This window comes from Dipteris shenzhenensis, chromosome 32 (genome assembly GCF_047967505.1).
Source record: "Dipteris shenzhenensis isolate YYH24624 ecotype China chromosome 32, Dip_SZ_1.0, whole genome shotgun sequence".
NCBI classification, from domain to species: domain Eukaryota; kingdom Viridiplantae; phylum Streptophyta; class Polypodiopsida; order Gleicheniales; family Dipteridaceae; genus Dipteris; species Dipteris shenzhenensis.
The window spans coordinates 19,740,857-19,762,816 of NC_141627.1; the positions used below are offsets into that span (position 1 = coordinate 19,740,857).

General features: G+C 46.0%; 1 protein-coding gene across 1 annotated transcript; it reads left to right on the forward strand.

Annotated features, from left to right (window-relative positions):
• Nucleotides 1-638: 638 nt before the first annotated feature.
• On the forward strand, nt 639-20,143 carry HL (HAL2-like protein). The gene is made up of 3 exons (XM_087371193.1): nt 639-1,377; nt 18,461-19,148; nt 19,360-20,143. The coding sequence occupies exons 1-3, from the start codon at nt 759-761 to the stop codon at nt 19,661-19,663; spliced, it is 1,611 nt and encodes a 536-aa protein (XP_087227319.1). The 5' UTR covers nt 639-758; the 3' UTR covers nt 19,664-20,143.
• Nucleotides 20,144-21,960: the final 1,817 nt, after the last annotated feature.

Consider the following 21,960-nt stretch of genomic DNA (forward strand, 5'->3'; position numbering starts at 1 on the left):
AGATATTTCTTCTTGTCAGGCTGCCATAAAATGTTAATAAAGGATAACTGGCCTAGTGGTTGAGGGAACTCTTTGGAGGGGGGGTGGGGGGACATGTCTTGGGTTCAAGAGAGTATCTCGCGGGTATAATTTTGCACTCGGCCATGGTGGGTGTCCTCCCTATGCCGCCCACTGTTTTCCTATGTCAGTGGGTGGGACGTGCAAGGGTACACTTTCTTATCGGGCCACCTGAGGCGGGTGCCATTCATTCAATTGCTTGGAGGGTGGGTGCGACAAACTAGATCGACCCAAGCCGCTAACGGTGTGTGTGTGTGGGGCGGTCTGAAAGCACCAACAAACTCGATCGACCCAAGCCGTTGATGGGGTGTGTGTGCGTGGAAGGGATGACACGACGGACATTAAAGGATGCGTGAGCGGGCGCACGATGGGGACGTAGGGTAGGCGAGGCAGGGTCCAAGTATGGGTGCGGTGAAGTTGCAATGTGCCCCCCCTTTTCTCTCTCTCTCTCTCTCTCACACACACACACACAGACACACACACACACTCCCTCCCTCTCTCTTTGAGAGGGTCTCTTCTTCCATTGTGGGCAATCATAGAGTAAATCTTTGCAATCCTATGCTTGTTGCTGAGAAGAAAACGTGATAGAATGAATGTAATGTGTATGATTGGAGGGGCTCTTGCTCTTTCCTGTTGCAACTGGCAAAAATACATATGATTGTAGTGCTCATTCCTCTCCATCTGGTAGGTAGTAAGTAGTGATGGCCTTCCTAGCCAGTCGCCCTCCTCTTCCCTCAGACCCTTCCTTTCTTGCTTCTGATGATCTTCCTCGCCTTCCCTTCTCACTCGCCATTGCTTTCCCCCATAGCTTCATCCCCTCCCGAGCTTCTCCCAAATTCGAATGCCGCTCCTTTTTCAAAGACCCATCTCCCTCTCCCCGCCTACTTCCCTCCCTTCCCCCCTCCTCCTCTCTTGGTTCTCCCCAATGGATGGAAATGGAGCGCCTCAGCGATGACCCCGGTGGCTTCGACCACCGAACCCTTGAGAATGCTTCGGACGAGCTTCCTTCCCCTTCCCACTTGCAGCAGGAGGAGCCGCACACAGAGACGGAGCAGCTCGGGACCCGGCCTCCGCCCGTGGAAATCGATTGCGTAGCGTGCTCGCTGCGCCCAGATGACGTCGGGGAAGAGAGCGGGCCGAGGTTAAAAGATTTGGTTCTTCCCGTGGGACTTCTCCGTGGAAAATATGACCGGGAGCTTGAAGTGGCCGTGCGAGCCGTACAATTGGCCTGTGTGCTCAGCCAACGCACTCAAGAGAAGCTTCTGCGAAATGAGGAAAAGGCCAAATCTAAAATGGACCGCTCTCTTGTCACAGTCGCAGGTGGACGTCCTTTCCCATAATCTAACGATTATTGGTCGTCCCGAAAATGATTTAGCAACTTTCCTATAAGTTGTTGGGCGTAGAATTGTAGCATCCATATCTTCATTCCTGTTCCCTTGAAAAATGCTTTTGATTAGTGATGTCATGAATGTAGATAGGGCCAGCCACGGTAACCTCCGTTCCCCCCTAGTCTTGATCACTGACGTGCATTTGTTGGGACAACTCCTACTGACTACGCCAAGAGTGGAAAATTCGAAATAGACTTAATGCGCATCTTGAAAAGTACGCGAACTGATAAAATGATGGTATGTTGTGTGAAAAATAACTGTGCTTCGGCTTAGTTATTATACACACATGATACTCTCGCGATCAAAATCTGAATTTGTGCGATAGGATATATTATAGTCTTACAGAGAGCTATATATAATCTCTTGACTTGCGGGCATGATCGTCTCTTCCTAACGAGGTGCTGTGTTCCTAGGTGATTAATGTGTAACCTTCCTAACCAAGGCAGTTGGGAGCTGGCTGACCTTTTCCTAAGCATTCAAAGCAAATCCTTTCCTTCTCCACTTTCTGCTTGGTTTAGGTATAAATCTTTTCTTGAGGATTCTCATTAGGAGTTAAGCTTTCTAAATTCTAAAAATTCGATACTACCCATTATACAGGGATGCACAACCCTAACTTTTATTCTAGGTGGCGCTTTCATGATCAAGTTATTTCAAACATTTAAATATCACCCAGTCTGCTCACTACTACCTACCTACCTCCACACCGCATGACTTGCTACAACTTTGGATACATTAATTCCTGCCCCCACACGTTTATACCCTGTCATTCCGTGAATCGTTCAAACCCCCTCCTTAGTGAGTCGTTACACAAATGGATCTACATAATTCAAGACTCACCCGCATGACAATGGTCTTCCTAATGGCTGCAGCCTCAAGCTAGCGCCTCGAACTATATATTAGGGGACTGGAACACAATCTCTCTCTGGTTGCACACACTGTGCGATGCAACCTTGAGAATACCATTGGAAAAATTCTAACACCTGCAAACTATTCACAGGTAGTTTTACATGCTATCAAAAAAGCACATTCTCTAGAAAGCCTCGTTTCTTGGAGCTGCCTCATTTTGATATTCTTTCTAGCAACTTGAACTCTTATCACCTCTGATCCCCTGAAAACTGTTAACTTAGGCTCACTAATTTGCTATGAGGAAGGGAAAGGGCGGATGTGAGATGGGGAAGTAGATAACAAAAAATTGGGGACATTAGGGGGAAGGAGAAGCTAAGAGAGAGAGAGATTATATGCTTATGTTAAAGTCTTCTGGAGATCCTACAGGATCTATGGAATTGGAAATCACTATCAAAGTGATTGTGTTTCTGTACACTCATCTCATACAATTTCTGGAAATTCGTAAGTGGTTAGTGTGTGCTATCCAGCCAGCCTGCCATGTTTGAATTTTACTGCAGTGACACAAAATTTTAATGCACCCTGGTTGACTCATGAGGCCTCTTAGGCTGAGGGCATTGCTGCTGTACTTCTCTGTACTTGTCCCTGATATGCATGTATGCTCTACAGTGGAGGAGTGAATGCTCTTCATTTTCTATTTCCCTTGTTGGACAGGTTTTACATTCTTGCCTCCCTTGAAATTCTTGGTCTAATCTAGTGGATTGATCTCTTGCTTGTAGTACTCCATTTTTGTTCTTCGATCTTGCCATAATTTCTACAGCATTTTAACCATAACTAGGTCTCTGAATTTCCCTTCATCCTCTTGGATATCCATAGCATGTAATCCCCATCGCTCCATCCACTTGAGCCTTATCTGTGCCCTCGTGTTTTTTTGTCGCCTGCATAGCTTTTTGCGAAAGGTATCTTCTTCACTTTGTTAAGGTATGCTATGTATTGACACAGAACGTTCCCGTTATATTATTCCTGTCTCTGCAAGCATGATATGACAGGTTTGACCTGTTAGAGAGCTGAGAGTAAATTACAGCTCATACACAGTGATGTGTGTAGTCCCATGAGGACTCCATCTTTGGGACAGCATCGATATCTTGTTATCTTCAGTGCTTCAAGCAATTTGTTGAGAATGAGACTGGGTACAAAGTGCAGACTTTGAGAACAGACAGAGGGGTGGAATACATGTCAGATGCCTTTAAAGAATTCTTCAAGGACATGGGGATTATGCATCAGTGTACAGTGGTCAGTCCCTTATACACCTCAGCAACATGGTGTTTCTGAGAGGAAGAACAGGTCTTTGATGGAAATGGCCACATTTTGGTTGGAGGCAATAATGTGTGCAGCACATGTTTTGAACAGACATCATCACCCACAGGCTGCGTAGACATGGAACAGGCAGCTGTACCCAGCTGTCTGTTAGAAGGTCACTGCCCCACGTGTGAGCCCCTGATTTGAGGGGACAAGGGGGCAGGAGACCATAGGGGGCAGGGGAAGGTGAAAAGGCAGAAGACCTACCTGGCAGGGAACCCGCGCTGCAGCGTGAAGATGGCGCAACATCCTAGGCGCTCCTGGACCTGCACACGGGTGGAGTTGGCAGCTGCAACAGCAGCCCATAAGCAGGGCTTATGGGCCCTTAAATAGGGCTGGCCTAAGCCGGCCTGACCAGCCAGCAAAGGCCGACCAATCAGGTCGGTTGGTGGGCTGGCAGGTCGGTGCCTTGGGCAGGGAGCTGACTCCCTGGTTGGCCAAATTGAGGGGGCCTAGCCCCTCCTATAAAAAGCCCCCCCTTCCCCCCTCATTCCTCATCACCTGGACTTACAGCCTTGCACACAGGCAAGCGCACAGGGAGAGGAAGAGGCTCAGCATCATTGACAGCACTCAGGCTGTTTGTACACACTCGCCCTTGAGCTTTTGTTGCCCACGATTGTGGAGGAATATATCTGAGTTTTGTCCTATCTCTCTATCAGTTTTACTGAGTGTTGTATGAGCTAGACAGGAAGTGAGGTGTGAGTGATTCTATCCTCTATTTCCAAGATGGTATCAGAGCTAGGTTCACAGCTCTAGATCGGAGTACCTCTGCTAGAAGGCAACTTCAATCGACACTTAGGTTTGCTGCTTGGTCAAGTTCTCCGCTGTAAATTCAGTTTACTGCTCTTTATTACAGCAAGGATGGAGGACAAAGATTCTACTGTTGCCTCTTCAGCCCCTTCTCTTCCTTCCTCCTCCTCCAAATTCCTCTCATTTACAATCCCGAACTTCAGAGAGTCAAGGAAGCTAGACGGGTCGAACTACCCGATCTGGAAAATGAAGATCCGGAGTCCTCTTGTTGCCCAGAAGTTGTGGAAGCTAACGACAGGGGTGGAGGCAGAACCGGAAGACTTGTTGGAGAACAAGGGGAAGATTCTCATTCCAGTGGATGGTGAAGAGCTTCATAATTGGGAAGAGAGAGATGCCCACTCCCTAGCATTAATCATTGGGACCACATCGGACTCTGTTCTTCTGCACATCTAGATAGCCGAGACGTTTGTAGAGGCGTGGGCTGTCCTGAAGGATTTGTATGAAACGGACAATACATCTCGGATTCTGATGCTCCAACACCAACTGTACAATCTGGACATGATTGAGGCAGACAATGTTCATGACCATCTGACATAAGTCAAGATGGTGAGGGACCAGCTCGCGGCAGTTGGTCAGAAGGTAGATTCAAGTCAAATGGCAGTGTTGATCTTACACAAGCTACCTAGAAGCTTTAAGAGTTTCGTGACTACGGTCACTACAAGACAGAGGACCAAGGCTCTCACCTTCGAGGAGCTTGGGCCTTTACTATTGCAGGAAGAGGCTTGGGAAAAGCTATTTACGCAATTGGGCGAGAAGGCTCTCGTGGCGAGGGACAAGCCCGACAAGGGTAAGCTCAAAGACTCCAAGAACACAAACAAGACCGAGGATGTAGAGAAAAAGAGGCAGATGAAGTGCTTCCACAGCGAGAAGCTTGGTCATTCCGCTAAAGAGGGTGCAAGAAGAAGGCGGCAGGAGTCCAAGTCGAAGGAGGAGCTAAAGACCGAATCAGCAAATGTCACGACCGGCTCTTTCTTCATCATCGAGTATTGCTCCGCTTATGCAGTCAGTGAAGGAGAGGGAGGTTGGTATGTGGACAATGGAGCTTCAAAGCACATGTCCAACAAGGAGTGGTTCAAAACCATGGAAGGTACGCATCCTGATTCCAAGATCACTGTTGGGGATAACCGGTCATGCCTTGTCGTTCATCACAATTGCAGAAAACAAGGAGTTGATTTCTGGTGTACTGTATGTACCGAACTTGTGCAAGAACCTATTGTCTGTCAGTCAGATGGACAAGCACAATATGTCGGTATTATTTTACAATGGCAAGGTCACTGTCATATCCAAGGCAAACGGATAGGTGGTGACTCAAGGTGTCAAGGAGCATGGGCTATATCGGCTCAATGCTCTGTTGGTGCAGGGGGATCATGGAAGATCCAAATTATGGCATGAGCGGTTCGGTCACGTCAACTATGGCACTCTCTCCGAGATGCAGAAGACAAAGATGGTGGATGGACTTCCACCGATTGCAGGCAATGATCGTGTCTACAGGGCTTGCGTGGAAGGCAAGCAACACTGGGACAAGTTCCCACAGGAGGCCTCATCACGGGCCAAGAAGCCGCTCTAGTTGGTTCACACCAACATCTACGGCCCAATGCTAATAAATTCATTTGCAGGTTTGTGGTATTCTCTCTTACTTGTTGATGATTTCAGTCGCATGACATGGGTATTCTGCTTAGCCAAGAAATCTTAGGCTTTCGAGAAATTCAAAGACTAGAAGGCCCAGGTAGAGAAGGTAAGCGGGAAGGTAATCAAAGCCTTCCGCACCGACAGAGGGGGAGAGTTCAATTCTACGGAGTTCAATGGATTCTGCAAGAAGCAAGGGATTAAGAGACAGCTCACGACAACTCGCACATCTCAGCAGAATGGAGTTACTGAGAGGAAGCACAGGACCGTCACAGAGACAGGGTTGACCATGTTGCGCGGGAGGAATCTCTCGAAAGCCTACTGGGGTGAAGCCGTGAACACTGCCATTCACATCCTCAAGAGAACCAAGACCAAGGTTGTTGATGACAAGACTCCATACGAAGCTTACTATGGTAAGAAGCCCACGATATCTCATTTACTGGTTTTCGGTTTTAATGCATTTGTTCATGTGCATAAAGATGAGCGGACAAAGCTTGATTCCCATAGCCGGAGCTGTATCTTTATGGGATACAGTGAAGAGTCCAAGGCCTACTGCCTATTTGACCTAGACAAGAAGAATATTCTTGTCAGTAGGGATGTGATCTTTGAAGAGGCCGAGCCACAACCTGCTGAAGATGTTCTGGAACTTCCAGCGTTACCCTCACCCAAAGTCACCATCCACGAGGTGGAGCCGACTGAAGACCCCGAGGAGGAGGAGGAGGAGGAGGAGGAGCATGCCATTCTAGATCCAGCTCCCAAGACAACTTCATCCAAAGCTCCTCCATCTGAGAAGAAGCTACCTCAATGGTATTTGAAGACGTTAGCAGACTCACGGGTTACGAACATACTTGAGAGTAGTTCCGGAGCGCGGCAATCTCAAAGAAACATGAAGACTCCCTCCGCAAACTTCGCTTTGGTAGCTGAACTTGCGGAGCCCTGTTCCTTGCAGGAAGCAAAGGATATACCAAAATGGCAGGAAGCCATGAAGGCAGAGATGGATGCCATTTTGAAAAATGACACCTGGGATTTAGTGCCCAAACCAACCAGGCGGAAGGTCATCGGGACTAAATGGGTGTACAAGCTTAAGTTCAAGTCAGATGGGAGCTTGGACAAGTACAAAGTAAGATTGGTGGTGAAAGGCTATGCATAGTCAGAACGACTTGACTTCGACAAGACCTTTTCCCCCACAGCTAGGATGGTGACTATTCGGATAGTCATTGCCTTGGCTGCTCATCATAGTTGGCCTATTTTTCAAATGACGTCAAGTCTGCATTTTTGAATGGTAACATGGAGGAGGAGGTATATGTGGTGCAGCCACAAGGATTTCAGATTCCAGGATCCCCATCAAAAGTCTATAAGCTGAAGAAGGCCTTTTACGGGCTGAAATAGGCCCCTAGAGCTTAGTACCAACGGATAGATGTTTTCTTTCAGAAGATCGGGCTTCAACGGAGTCCATCAGAGGCAAATCTCTATCTCGACACAAAGGGGGATTTGTGGCTGGTATTGATTCTATATGTGGATGACGTCATCATTATTGGGGATCATACGAAGAAGATTGCTTAGGTCAAGAGACTTCTTATGGAGGAGTTGAGATGACTGACTTAGGCATACTTCACTACTTTCTTGGGATTAAGGTGAAGTAGGGAAAGAGTTGTATCTTTATTTCACAGGAGAAGTATTGCAGGGAACTGCCCAAACGCTTTGAGATGGAAAATTGCAAAGCAGTAGTGACTCCCATGGAAACTGGTCTGAAGCTGAGTGTGCGTGATCCATCGCAGCCGGTTGATTCATCACTATATCGACGCTTGGTGGGGAGTTTGCTTTACTCAAAAATGCTCGACTAGACATTTCCTTCGCAGTTGGATTGCTCTGTCAGTTCTCCGCCACACCCAAGAAGACTCATTGGGACGTAGGTATGAGGGTGCTAAGGTACTTGAAGGGTACTTGCACCTACGGCATCACTTATACCAGAGGCATTGAGTTGGAAGGTTTCTGTGATAGTAATTGGATAGGTGACATAGATACCCGGAGATCGACCTCTGGATATTGTTTCTTACTCTCATCAGGAGCCATGCCATGGTTGAGTAAGAAACAACCTACTGTCGCCCTTTCATCTATAGAGATGGAGTACAGGGTTGCCTGTATAGTGGCATGTGAAGCATTGTGGCTCAGGTGGATCTTGGAGGACATGAATGTGGCCCAAGGAGATGCGATTGCATTTACATGCGACAACCATAGTTGCATAGCGATCGCCAACAACCCTATGTTTCACGCACGGACGAAGCACATCGAGATCCACTACCACTCCCAGGGAGCAGTTGGAGCACCTCATTCGGCGCATGGGGATCGGCCCACAGCTGTGACATTGAGAGGGGGTGTTAGAAGGTCACTGCCCCACATGTGAGCACTCGATTTGAGGGGACAAGGGGGCAGGAGACCATAGGGGGCAGGGGAAGGTGAAAAGGCAGAAGACCTACCTGGTAGGGAACCTGTGCTTGAGCATGAAGATGGCGCAACACCCTGGAATGGACCTGCACACGGGCGGAGTTGGCAACTGCAACAGCAGCCCATAAGCAGGGCTTATGGGCAGAGTTACGGGAAATGGGGAAACGGGGACCCTGCTTATGGGCAGAGTTACGGGAAATGGGGAAACGGAAACGGGAAACGAAAACGAAAACGAAAACGGAAACGGAAAATTTCGGGATTTTTGAGAGGGTGAAACGGGGAAACGCCACGTCATCAAGGGGGTTTACAAAAGGGGGTTTAGAGTAATGCATACACACATTTAGAGTGCTCAACTTTTAAAAAAAGTGCACAATAAGCTATAGCTCTACCTAGTACCATTAATATTGATTGTAACTTTGAACTTTGAAGATTCAAGTTTCATTGTTCAATCAATCACACAATGCAAATTTCAATTACGCAAGGTGGGGTAATTTATAAATCCTATAACAAGTTACAAAATGGAAAAATGATTCATGATTCATGATATTTAAGAAACCAATCATGATTCATAAATGGTAATTCAGCTTTCAAAGCCCAAATGTCATAGTAACAAAAAGAAAGCTGAAACCCAAAAAAGGCTACATCGAGGATGATATCATATATGATCAAATAATAAGCTCATCCTCATCCTAAGACTCAACCTCTGCCTCCTCCTCCTCCTCCTCATCATCATCATTCTCCTCTATTAACAAATCATCATCATCAGGTGAGTGGGCATCATCTGGTCTATGAAATCCAATATATTTGTCATGCGTGTACTCGTGTCTCATCTTGTTAAGCAAACGCAAGTTTGCATTAACAAAGACAAGATCATTGGCCCGTTGCGTTCGTAGACGATTTCTCTTCTTTGTGTGGATATGGGCAAAGCTACTCCACAAACGCTCACAAGAAGAGGAGGTGCAAGCTTGGCTTAGAATGCGGATGGCAAGCTTTTGCAACTCGGGGGAATCAGCTCCATAATCCTCCCCAACTCGAAATCTGAAATTCCAAAACTCATAAATTTCAGATTTCTAATTTTGTATTAAATAACAAATTACAAGTTCCTAAAATCTGAAAATTAAAATGAGTTAATATTACCTATCATGCTGTGCATCTGGCCATCCCTACATGCCTTCCTTATTGCGATAATTGGCAAGCTGGTCTTTTATCCTCCGCCGTCCATCAAGAGTTGGCACCATCTTCTGAAGAGTGAGGTTCCAACCACGAACAACCTCTGCATCACTCTGTTGTGCACTTGCCTTGTGTTGAAACTCCAGGTCCAACACAAAGGCAGCTGCATGCATGGGAGAGTAATATTGATTCCATCTGCTCACAGCCAACTCTTCCAATTCTCTCAACCTTTGGGGATTCTTTTCTATTTCTTTGATATTCTCAATCATCCGATCCATCCCCTCATACACCTTACCAAGAAAAGGCATATCTCCATCAACTCGGTTAAGCAGCTTCACAATAGGCACACATAGATCAACAATGTGAGATGCATCAGCCCAAAATTCATCACTGCCTATGCACAAGTCATAACAATAAATTCCAAGAGCCTGCCTAGAAGTGGGCCAGGCATCCCACTCTGGGCTTGCCACAACTTGTTTCAGTGCAGGTCTCATTTCAAGGAGCCTATGAAGCATCAAAAAGTTGTATGCAAATCTTGTCTCTGCATACTTCAAAAGCTCCTTGTTGGCAAATTTACGGTACAAAGCAAGAGAAAAATTATGTCATGTGATGAAGTTAACCACCTCTTTTCCATTGTCAATAACATTCTTGACCCAATCCAATTTGCCAATGTCTTTCAATAAATTATTCAAGCAATGTGCTACACAAGCACTCCACTGGATATGAGGATACTTTTGCTTCAATAATGCACCTGCTGCCTTATTGGTATTTTCCCCATCTAAAACAAGTTGCAAAACATTAGATGGCCCCACATATTCCACTGCATCTGCCCACATTTGCATCAATATAGGTGCTGTTTTTTGTTGCACTCCACACTCTATGGAGTGTATGTAGAGTGCAGATCCCCTACAATATGCAAGGATACCCTCTAGTGAGTGACTTCGCACATCACTCCATCCATCTGCAACCAAACTTACCGCATACTTTACCCATTTCTCTTTCACAGGTTCAATAGCTTGCTTAACTGCCACCACCTCATCCTCTAGAAGCTTGCCCCTCAAAGCATCAAATGTGGGAGGGGTATATGTGGATCCAAATGTTTTGATTTCTGACACCATCTCTTTGAAGGGGTGATCTAGCAACATTGAAGCTAATCCCATTGGAGTAAAAAAATCGGGCCACAGCTGCATCTACTTGTGCCTTCCTTTGCGGATGCCATGATGTGTAAAGGTTGCCTTGCCTATATGAAGTAGACCGAGATGTAGCAGGAATATCAGCAGGAGCTCCATGTGCACTCGCAGAAGAAGAAGCTGTAGTAGCAGAGGGAAGAGGACTCCGAAATGCAGTGGCCTGCTGAACACGTGCTGCATGAGCACCTGAAGAAGCTCCTACGCAAGTGGAAGCCATTGTCTTTGCCCTTTTTGTAGTGGGCAATACTTCAACCTCTCTTTGCAACCTTTCTTTCTCTTGTGGTGAGATTACGGAGCATAGCCCAATCCCCCCATCCTTAATGCCAAGAAGATGACATTTGACCCTATCAGGGTTCCCTCCTCGCTCCAATCCACACCATCTGCATCTAAACTTGCGAGCTTCTCCTCGCTTGGAGTCATACTTGCCTACCAAATGAACTTGGCTCCACCAATAATCCGATTGGGTGAACTCCTTCTCTTGCTGAGGGACAACGCTTTGTGAAGTCATATCCATGAGCAAAAAGAGCACTTGTACAAGCTACAATAGATCAAATTTCAAAGGGAAAAGCCAAGAATCAATGGTTGCAGCCAAAAAACAGCAAGATGTTTGTGGCAAGAGAAGCATAGAGAAAGGAAATGTGCTCACCAAAGTTGGGTGTCCAAAAGAGCAGCCACTCGTAGGGTTGGGACTCGGGACTCGGGAGAGAACCAGGCGGGCCAAGAAATTGTGGGGGAGAGCAGCAAGCAGGCGAGCAGAAAAACGCGACGAGGTGCACGGCGTTTTTTTTATGTTTTGCCGTGTTTTTAGGTCACGCTCGAAACAGCACCGAAAACGGCGTGTTTCGGGTCTGAAACGGCGTTTCAGATGTCGTTTCGCCGTTTCGGATCGCCGTTTCGGTTTGCGTTTCACGTTTCGATGCCGTTTCGCATTTCGGGGGGTCTGGCACAGGGGGAACGCCGTTTCAGGCCTTAGTTGCGCCGTTTTGGCATTTCAGCGTAACTATGCTTATGGGTCCTTAAATAAGGCTGACCTAAGCCGGCCTGACCAGCCAGCAAAGGCCGACCAATCAGGTTGGTTGGTGGGCTGGCAGGTTGGTGCCTTGGGCAGGGAGCCAACTCCTTGGTCGGCCAAATTGAGGGGGCCTAGTCCCTCCTATAAAAAGCCCCCCCTTCCCCCCTCATTCCTCATCACCTTCACTTACAGCCTTGCACACAGGCAAGCGCACAAGGAGAGGAAGAGGCTCAGCATCATTACAGCACTTGGGCTGTTTGTACACACTCACCCTTGAGCTTTTGTTGCCCAATATATCTGAGTTTTGTCCTATCTCTCTGTCAGTTTTACTGAGTTTTGTATGAGCTAGACAGGAAGTGAGGTGTGAGTGATTCTATCCTCTATTTCCGACACTGTCCTATGAGAAATCTTTTTGGAATTGTTTCTAATCTTTTTCCAATATTCTATGAAGAGTCTTGGTGCCTAGACTCAGCAGGTCGGAGCTCTGATACCAATGTAGAGAAGGAGTAGGGACAGATTTGGAGAAAGGGGGATAGAGGAGCAGAAGGGAGAGAGAGAGAGAGAGGGGAAGAGGGAGAGGAAAGGGTAGGAGAGAGAGAATGGGGTAGGAAAGAGAGGGAGAGATTGAGAGGGAGTAGGGAAGAGAGAGAGAGAGAGTGAGCGTAGGCAGGAAGGAGAAAGGGAGAGTAGATACGATTAGATGTCACATCAAAAAGTACAAGATAGTGGGTGGATGGAGACTTATATAGTCCCTCCACATTTTCCACCTAAAGGGCCTCTAACTTGGCCTCTTTTTCCCCTTCATTACATATATAGAGCTGGTTGAGCCAGCCAACCAGGCTGACCAGCAGGTGCGCTGGTTAGGGTTGGGCCAGCCAACCAAGTCGGCCAGAGGGGGTTGGTTTATCCCCCTGCTGGGTCGGCCATTCTTCAGGGCCCTTCGGGCCTATAAAAGGGGGCATTTGGGCCTCCATTATACATCCAACCATTCAGCAAGAGCAGGAGCAGCCAGAAGCCACTCCCTTGGGCCTCACACTAGGGGTGAAGGAGAGTGGAAGGTGTGCTGCAGATTGAGTTCCCTAGAGGCTGGACCTTGGCTGTCTTCTAGGGCAGCAAGGTGTTGTGATCAATATCTTTTGGAGCAGCAAAACACCAGCAGTCAGGAGCAGCAAGAGACCTACTCTTGGAGCCTCTTCCCGAAGGACCAGGAGAGAAGGAAGAGCTGCAGACTGAGCTTGGAGGGCTGCCTACCTAGGCTGACACTCAGGGCAGCAAGGTAGAGAAGAACACTCTGGACGGAGAGTCTACATACGCTCGAGGTGGAGCACACGGGCTCAGAGATCTAGAAGTGCTTGACATCTAGTAGGAGAACCTTTTGGTATTGTATCCTGTCCTACTTTGTTGACAGACGGAAATATAAAGTGTTGCTTCTATATTTTCTTTGAGCATTGTCTATTTACTGGCTTGCACATCTTTGCACATAAGTTTAAGAAGTTTGTGATTCCACACCCCACACCACACTGTGTGAGCTCCTGGGCAATACTATCAGTCTTCCACTGTGCATACCCTGTGTTGGGTAATTTCTAACACACACACACACACACACACACACACACACATATACACGCGCGCGTGCACACACACACACATGTATATGTATATATATACAAATATATATGTAAGTGTCTATGTATATATATATGCATGTAAGTATATATGTATATATGTGCATGTGTGTGTGTGTGTGCGCGCGCGCACGTGCGCGTGCGTGTGTGTATATATATATATATGTATGTATGTATGTATGTACGTATGTGCATGCATGCATACATACACACACACACACACACACATATATATATATATGTTTGTTTCCATGTATCCTTCTCCTTTAGTGCGAGGATTTGTCATAGCTAAGTTTGCCCTTTACCTCTTGAGTGTCGATAGAACATGAGTAGGAAGACCTTTGTACAAAGGGAGGCTCAAGTATATGTGGATTTGTATGTGTGAGAGCATACGCTTATACTATGGTCTACACCCCCCGTTGGGCGTTGATGACGTTGGTGGGGATGTCATAGTAGCTAGTCCTTGCTATGCATGATGGAGGTTAGGGTTTTCAACCTTATGAGTGACTATCATGAGATTGAAACTGCACACGATGTTATGTTCTTAGAGGGTGAGTTTGGGCATGCCAAATATAGCCATTAGCTGCACTTCTCAGGGGCCTTGCTCACCAAGAATGAAAGACACTCGGCCTTCCTCCTCATCGAAATCTTCACTCTCCTCTTCGCTCTCAGTTTCTGTCTCCTCTTCATCATCCCCTTCTTCATCCTCACTTAGCTTCACATGACTCACCATGTCAAAACTCATTTTCTTTCCTGTTCTGGTATGCACGGTTATCATCATCATCTGTGGGGGGCACAAAAACGCGCCGAGAGGGGACTGACGAACTTAGCAAATGGGAAGGATCAGGACTCATAATGTGTGTGTGTGCGCGCGCGCGTGTGTACATATATATAAAGGTTGTCAAGGAACTCTATGAGTGCGGAGGAAAAAAAGACCAACCAGCATTTCTGCACAAGGCCACAGATGCTATCATCATCTGTGGGGGGCACAAAAAAACGCGGAGAGGGGGCTGAAGAAATTAGCAAATGGGAAGGATCAGGACTCACAAAGTCTAATAGCTGAGATGCTGAAATGGGGAGGAGACAAAACAAAAGAGATGATAACCATGCTAATAACTAAAGCCTTGGAGGATGGATTTCCAAAAGCAATTTACTAGTGCTTTGTTGATTTCAAGAAAGCCTTTCACATGGTACCCAACAACAAACTATGGGAAAGGATTAAACAGCTGCAAATCCCTCAAGAACTAAGGGAAGCCACGCTCAAACTATATAGAGTGAAAAGGTCCTCGCAGAATTGGCAAAGCCACTAATAGATGGGTCAAACTCTAAGGAGAAGATAATAATAAGCAATAACACAAGGATCAAACAAGGCTTCCCCTCCTGCGAACTCTCTTTGGTCTATTCATAGACAAATTAGAAGATTGGATGAGAGTACACATTAATGGAAGCACAAATTGTTTGGTATGTCTTACTACTACTCTACGCAGATGACATGATTCTCTTTGCAAAAGACAAAAAGGACATGCAAACACACCTAGATGCACTACGTAAATTTTGCTGACAAGGTTACAATAATTGGAACAAGAAATAAGTAAATGTCCTTCACATTTGAAGTGGAACCCCTAGAAGCATACACAACCTATAGACACCTGGAGCTTGAGTTTGAGAAGCTATAACTGGAATGCATGTGTGGAAAGAATAGTAATGGGAGGCTTGAAAGCCTTGTACAAATGCAAGAAAGCACATCTATGTAGGTGGGAAAATAAGTGGTGCTCAATCTTGACTCCAACGTCAACGACAAATGCTTGCTTATCCTGAATCGTTCTTTGCACCTCATGCAGCCCAACACATACTACAACGATCGGATCCCGTCGTCGCTCCTCTCCAACCTGCGTCGCCTGCTCCTCTCCAGCCGTTGCTGTTGCCATCAGCCCTTCATCCAAGCCCTACGTAGCCCGTCGTTGCTGCTTGTGTCGCCAACGTGCCACCCGTCTACGCCCGTGTGCCGTCGTCCATGCCCACCTGCAACCTTAGCCTCTAAGGTTCTTGACTATAGTGGGTTAGTGGGATTTGCTAGTTGGTTAGGTTAGTTTAGGTTTGGATAGGTCTGGCTAGTTAGTGGGTTAAGTTACCTTGTTTAGGTTTAATTAGTTTGGTTTGGTTAGGTTGGGTTAAACTAACTAGGGTTGAGTACCTCATGGGTTGGTTAGGTTAGACTAACCAACAGTCCTAACTGCCTTAGGAGTCTTAGGCTATTGATGTACTAACTGTCCTAGGTGATTGAGGGAACCCCCCCCCCCCCCCCCCCAAAATAAAAGGAAAGAAGAAAAAAAAGAGGGTAAATAGTTCACTTTCAGCCTCTTTTTAGGGACCTTTCAGAGCCTGCTTGGAGCCATTTTGGCTCCGTTTTGAAGCTTCTTCAACGACCTTTCTCTTGAGCCTCTCCATCAATATTTTCGTGTTTTCCACACACTATCTCAGGGGCTCATTACAATAGGGTTTTTGCTATCCATTTCTCCTTGCCTACATTCGAGCTCCTTGCCTACATTCGAGCTCCTCTCTCCAAGGCTAGTCACCATGGCACCGAAGTGTGTTCCTCGTGATATATCGCATGACTCTGATGAGGCTGCTCAGTATGAGCAAGTGCCTGCCACAGTGGTTGCATCCATTGGTGGTGTAGAGGCTCCTTCCACTCAGCCTCTCTCTCTTGCATCCCGGGAAGTGCAAGCAGCGCAAACGCAGTTTCTGGATGCCCTTTCCTATATGCTTCAGGGTGCTTTTTGCCAGATAGGACAGGAGTTCATCCAGCAGCTTACCACAGCCATGGCTATGCAGGATACGGCTCTTGTCCAGATGGGACAGAGATTGGTCAGCAGATCGCATCTGCCATTGCTATGCAGGATAAGGGTAAGCAGCCCGCACCCTAGCAAGGGGACCATTCAGACAATCAGGATGTTTTGTCTGCTCCACGCAGGGGTTTTATGGCAGATGCTCGTCGTGCCTATGAGCATCAGTCTTCTGGACCATTGCATGTATCCCAGCTTGGGGATTATTTGGACACAGATGATGCATTTTCTGTGCCACAGAGCACCTTCTTGCAGGATGTCAAGCCATCTTTTGGCTCTCAACTTTCTGCATCTATGTAGGTTGAGCTGTCTCTTTTGGGCCGACCCGTTGGTGTGCATCCGGCTAGTGCTTCTTTCACCGCACCAGCGAGTATGCCTGGAGTTGGCTTGGGTTTATATGGCAGCCCACACCCTTGGGAGAGAGGTCAGTTCTCTTCTCAGCCCTTTGGTATGCCATCATTTCAGAGAGATGCATTTGGTAGAGAGACCCAGCCCGGAGTTCATGCACCTATCGCTCCGTCAGCAAGCACATATAGCCAGACGCAGCCAGTGCATCAGATGGCAGCAGCTTCTACACAGCAGGGGGTTGGTGGTGGGCAGCAAGCCACTTTTGATGACATGTTGGCAGATTCTTTGCGTTCATATAGGGCCCTACTTGAGGCCATCAAACTTGAGATGCCTTTCTCCGATTATGTGAACCTCAAGCGTGATGATGCCCGCACTTTTGGAGGTTACACACACAAGAATTATGCGACCTGCAAACAAACACAGAAACACTCATTGAAACAATTAAGATGGGTGTAGGCTAGCTCACCACCCAACCATGACGTCCGTGAGGATGAGACTTGAGCGCTGGTATGTCCCCTTCGAGCCACAAGCTGAGCTGCTGGCACATCTCCCCAACCAGCCTGGCATCCCATACCACCAGGTGGCGCCTGAGGGCCTGTTGGGTCTTGGGCTTCGCTAGGAAGGAGGTGCGTTCCGCAACTCAATCCAAGATCCAAACCAGCAAGGAAGAGCTAAGCTTGCTCTGGCTTGCGTGGCTGAAAACTGAACCCATGGGCTCCTTATATAGGCTCGGGACCATTGCGCTAAAATAGCAAAACCCCTAATTCGACCCCTAATCCATCTGTGTGCCCTTGTAACTCAACCCGAGAATCATCTGCCTAGCCCCAAGCCTCCCCAGGCTTCCTGAGCTAGTACTATGCGCCTAAAGCACACGTCAAATACGGACCGTGCACATGACACTCACACTCTTAGTTAATATTGAGGCTTTGATACCAATGTAATAGGTGAAATGTCAGCCTTGATCTCTCTCTCTCTCTCTAGCCTATTATCTCTGTATTGTGTGGACTGAATGTATTGTACAGATAAACACACAAGAACTCATGTGCTCTGCTGTGAATGAGTGAGAACGAGGCAGGATTGCGCTGCAATACGGCCCTTCTTTGAAGAGAGTATGATTGAACCAAAAAGGTTGATTATAACTGTGATCTGTAGGCGAGATACAACTGTATGAACGTCACGCTTCCTGTGAGGATGGAGAATGGAGAGGAGGCAGCCTTGATGGAGAAATGCTGGTTGGCCTTTTCTTCCATTGCTCTCTCCTTTACAAACTTTATCGTGTCTTCCCTTGCTGCTTTCCCCACCTCTGATTCGTTGCTGTGTAGTGTTGAAGATGGATGCAGGAGAACTTGTCAAATCAAAACACAAGAGAATGTAAAACTAAGATGTGATGTTTCTTAGGTTGAGACCTATTTTGTTTTTGTTAGAGCCGAGTGGCTCTTCAGGTTCCATAACAACCCTTGTAGTCTGGCAAATATTCTATAAGGGATTTTCATTGTCAGCCACTTCTTTGCTGTGTTTTGCTTTTTACAAAGCATTGCCCTATATCTTTTCAAAAATCTAAGACGTGATGATGAGGGACATGATGACCTTTCCCAATATGACGGTAACCGTTTCTTAATCATTTTACCTCGTTCCTTTGTGTCGTGTGGGCAAGCTGTCTTAAGTTTAAGTGTAGGATCACGGTCTTTTGTTATTGTCTATGGGTTGATTTGTTACATTTTGTATTATTTTTTTGAAACAGATTGGGGAGTGCAAGCAGTAATCAGTTGGGTATTGTCACAGTCATTCTGTGATGAGGAAGTATCCATGGTTGCTGAAGAGGATACTGATGCCTTGAAAGGAATGGATGGTATACATATACTGCAACGGGTGGTTAACTCTGTCAATGAGTGCCTCAGTGTTTGTTCCCGTGTTGGATTAACGCCCCCTGATCATCCACTTGGGACTATTGATGTCCTTAAAGCAATCAATAAGGGCTGCTCCCAAGGTGGTTCAAAGGGCAGATACTGGGTCCTTGACCCTGTGGATGGGACACTAGGATTTATTCGTGGTGACCAGTATGCAATAGCTCTTTCTCTGATTGAAGATGGTGAAGTGGTTCTTGGAGTCTTGGGCTGTCCAAACTTTCCCATGAGGAAAGAGTGGCTGGGCTATCATCATAGATACTACCGTCTCATGAGCAAATTGTCTCCACCTAGTCCCAATGTTTGGCACAAGGGATGCATCTTTACAGCTCAGAGAGGAGGTGGTCAACCCTGGATGCAACCTTTAATTTGGAATGTGAAGGATCTGAACATTCTGATGCTGGCCAGGCCTGTGTCTGTTTCAGCAATTGATGATCCTGCAGAGGCAACATTTTGTGAACCTGTGGAGAAGTCTAACTCGAGTCATTCTTTCACAGCAGGGCTGGCCACTAGCATTGGGCTCAAGTAAGTTTCTCCTGTCCCAAGGTGTCCATTCTGTCCAGCTGGTCTTTTCAAAGGAGAGAAGTAAATGCATGGCTACCCTAACCCTCTTTCCATTTTGGAGCAAGTAAAGGAGGAATGAGATGAAACTAGAGATGGAAACAACTTTAACTTTGCTTTTCGAATATGCAAATTGTGGTGCTTGCTTCTGATACAGACCTTCATTCTTGTACAGGAAGCGTCCTATGCGGCTGTATAGTATGGCCAAGTATGCTGCTATTGCGCGGGGTGATGCAGAGATCTTCATGAAATTTGCTAAGTCGGGTTACAAAGAGAAGATATGGGATCATGCTGCAGGAGTGCTTATTGTACAGGAAGCAGGGGGTGTTGTAACTGATGCAGGGGGTAAGCCATTAGACTTTTCACAAGGAAGATATTTAGAGGGATTAGACAGAGGTATCATTGCCTGTTCTGGAAAGAAGCTACATGAGAAGCTGATTGAAGCTGTTGATGCAAGTTGGAACTCATCAAGACTATAGCATCCTTGATCCCTTTACTCGCTCTGCTTAGGGATTGTGTCAAATGACTGGCAAATATATCAGATAAGAACCCAGTGCCTCGCTGGGTGAGGAGTTTTGTAAGGAATCATGGCTACGGCTTCTACATTCTTGTGATTACAAGCTGGCCTGTCAAGAATAAGTCCAGCTTGCTGCTTGACACAGCTGTTTTTTCAACAGTGGTTGAGAAGGCCTTCCCTGCATGATGTTGTTTAGTACCTATTTTAACAGACTCTAATGGGAAGTGCTGTATTTTCCAGGTACTCGCAAATGAAGTGTGCATGGTTTGATGATTTTCATGTTTTTTGACTTCACTATTCTATGGTAATTTTGCAGAATCTCTATTGTACTGTTGGTCGATCTCTGACTTGGGGTTTCTCTAGATGGATTCCTGTGTCCATTACTTTGTGGCTGTGAGACTCTTGGAAGATATATACAAAGAGAGATGAAATACCCTAGCTTATATGATTTTTAATGAGATAAGATAGTCCATATTACATTTATCAATGTTATGGGGACATACTCGCTCAACTTTATTTTATTCCTATTTGTTTTGGTCCATGGAGACTAATTAACCTATGTTTGTGCATGGATTATTTTATTTTATGCATAGGTTAATCTTTTAAGCATGTGTCTAAGAGGGGTGCACATTATTTGTGAAATTCAAGAAGGGATTTGAACCCATAGTCTTGTGTTTCACACACGTGAGCTCTACCACTAAGCTATAGAGTAGTATAGCTACTCTAAGGATAACTATAATATTATAAAGGGTCCCTCCTCCCCCTCCTCTTTTTGCATGTCCCTTTCTCTTTAATGTCCCCTTCATAAGTGGTTCCTCTACCCCCTCCCCAAGCTCATGTAGCTTCCTCTTTAATGCCCCCTACCCTCCATTATTCTTCAATTGAAACTCCTCCCCTCCCCCTTTATCCCTTCGTTCAATCATGGCCTTGCCCTCTTCCTTTTCACCCCTCTTCTTTTCTCCACAACTAGTTAATAGGAATTTCACATTTTTTCAATGTCACGGGGGACAGACTGGAAGGACAAATCATAATAAGAATCTCAAGTGGTGTAGCATAGATTCTTTGTCCCACGTGTCGTTGCAAATACCAATTCTATACAAGGGTTTCCAATATATAGATCGACCTTTGTATACTTTGGAAGGTGATGTTTTGTTATCAATGGATTAGTATATCGTTGATATGAGAATCTATCCAACTCATTTGTCACGTCTGTGTGTTAGCTCAATTTTATTGAGACTGAAATTGATCATCCACCTAGGTATGTGAAAATTTATGTGTCCTAGGCTGCTAGACAAAGAAGTGCCCTTGATTGGTTATCTGCCCTGAGCTGGTTCTGTACTTTTTGTTTGAGTTCCATCAATGTGCCAGGTTTGCATCTTTTAACTAAAAGAAAGCAATGATATCTATGTGGACAAAACTGGATATAAGAGTGAATTGAGTACAGTAATAACTGTATCTCACAAAAACCACTTTAGACCAAGCTCATATACTTACTGGATTCACTACTATAATTACTGTTTAGGAAGTAAACCTGTCTTCATATAGAAAGTTTTAATTGATAAATTCCTTCTAAAAAGCTTATTCAAAAAGGAAGCTGGAAGTCCCTGCAAAAGATTTTCATAAGCCTCTCAGAAAGAACTTTTTGTGTGGTTCTAGGCAACATCCTGTGAACAATCGTGACCAAGGGAAAGTCCCAAACTCAATTGTGTCCTGTGTAGCGGACAATAATAGTTTCAAATCTCTTACCACAACCTCAGCTGTCCAAGGCTGCTGCGAAGATAAGGATATTAACCGCCAATGCTACCATTACTAAGTGCTGCAATTGCCTACAATTTTTTTCAATTCGATCACGAGCAACACATCTATATGCTGCTTCAATAATAACTCAATGCTCTAGCCGCATTACTCCTTAGTGACTTCCATGTCACCCTTGTCCATATGATTCAACATGGCATGCTACCTGATTGGTCTTCTTTGCTGTCCTCTTTTTGGCCTGCCCTGGGTGGTAGGGACTAAGTAACGGTTTGGGCAAAATACTTCTTCGAAGATTTATGGTTGTTCTCCAAGGTTTTTTGTGGTTCAGATTTTCCAAGCTCCAGTTTTAGCTTAGGTCAATTAGTGCTTGCTAGGTGCTTTGTGATAAGAGGGCTTCCATGCATTTTGCACCGTTATCGACTTTCAATTCTCTGTACATCGACCCCGCCTAACACTACAGGTTTTGTAGTTGCAATTCTGAACCTTAATAAATTCTTCGCGCTG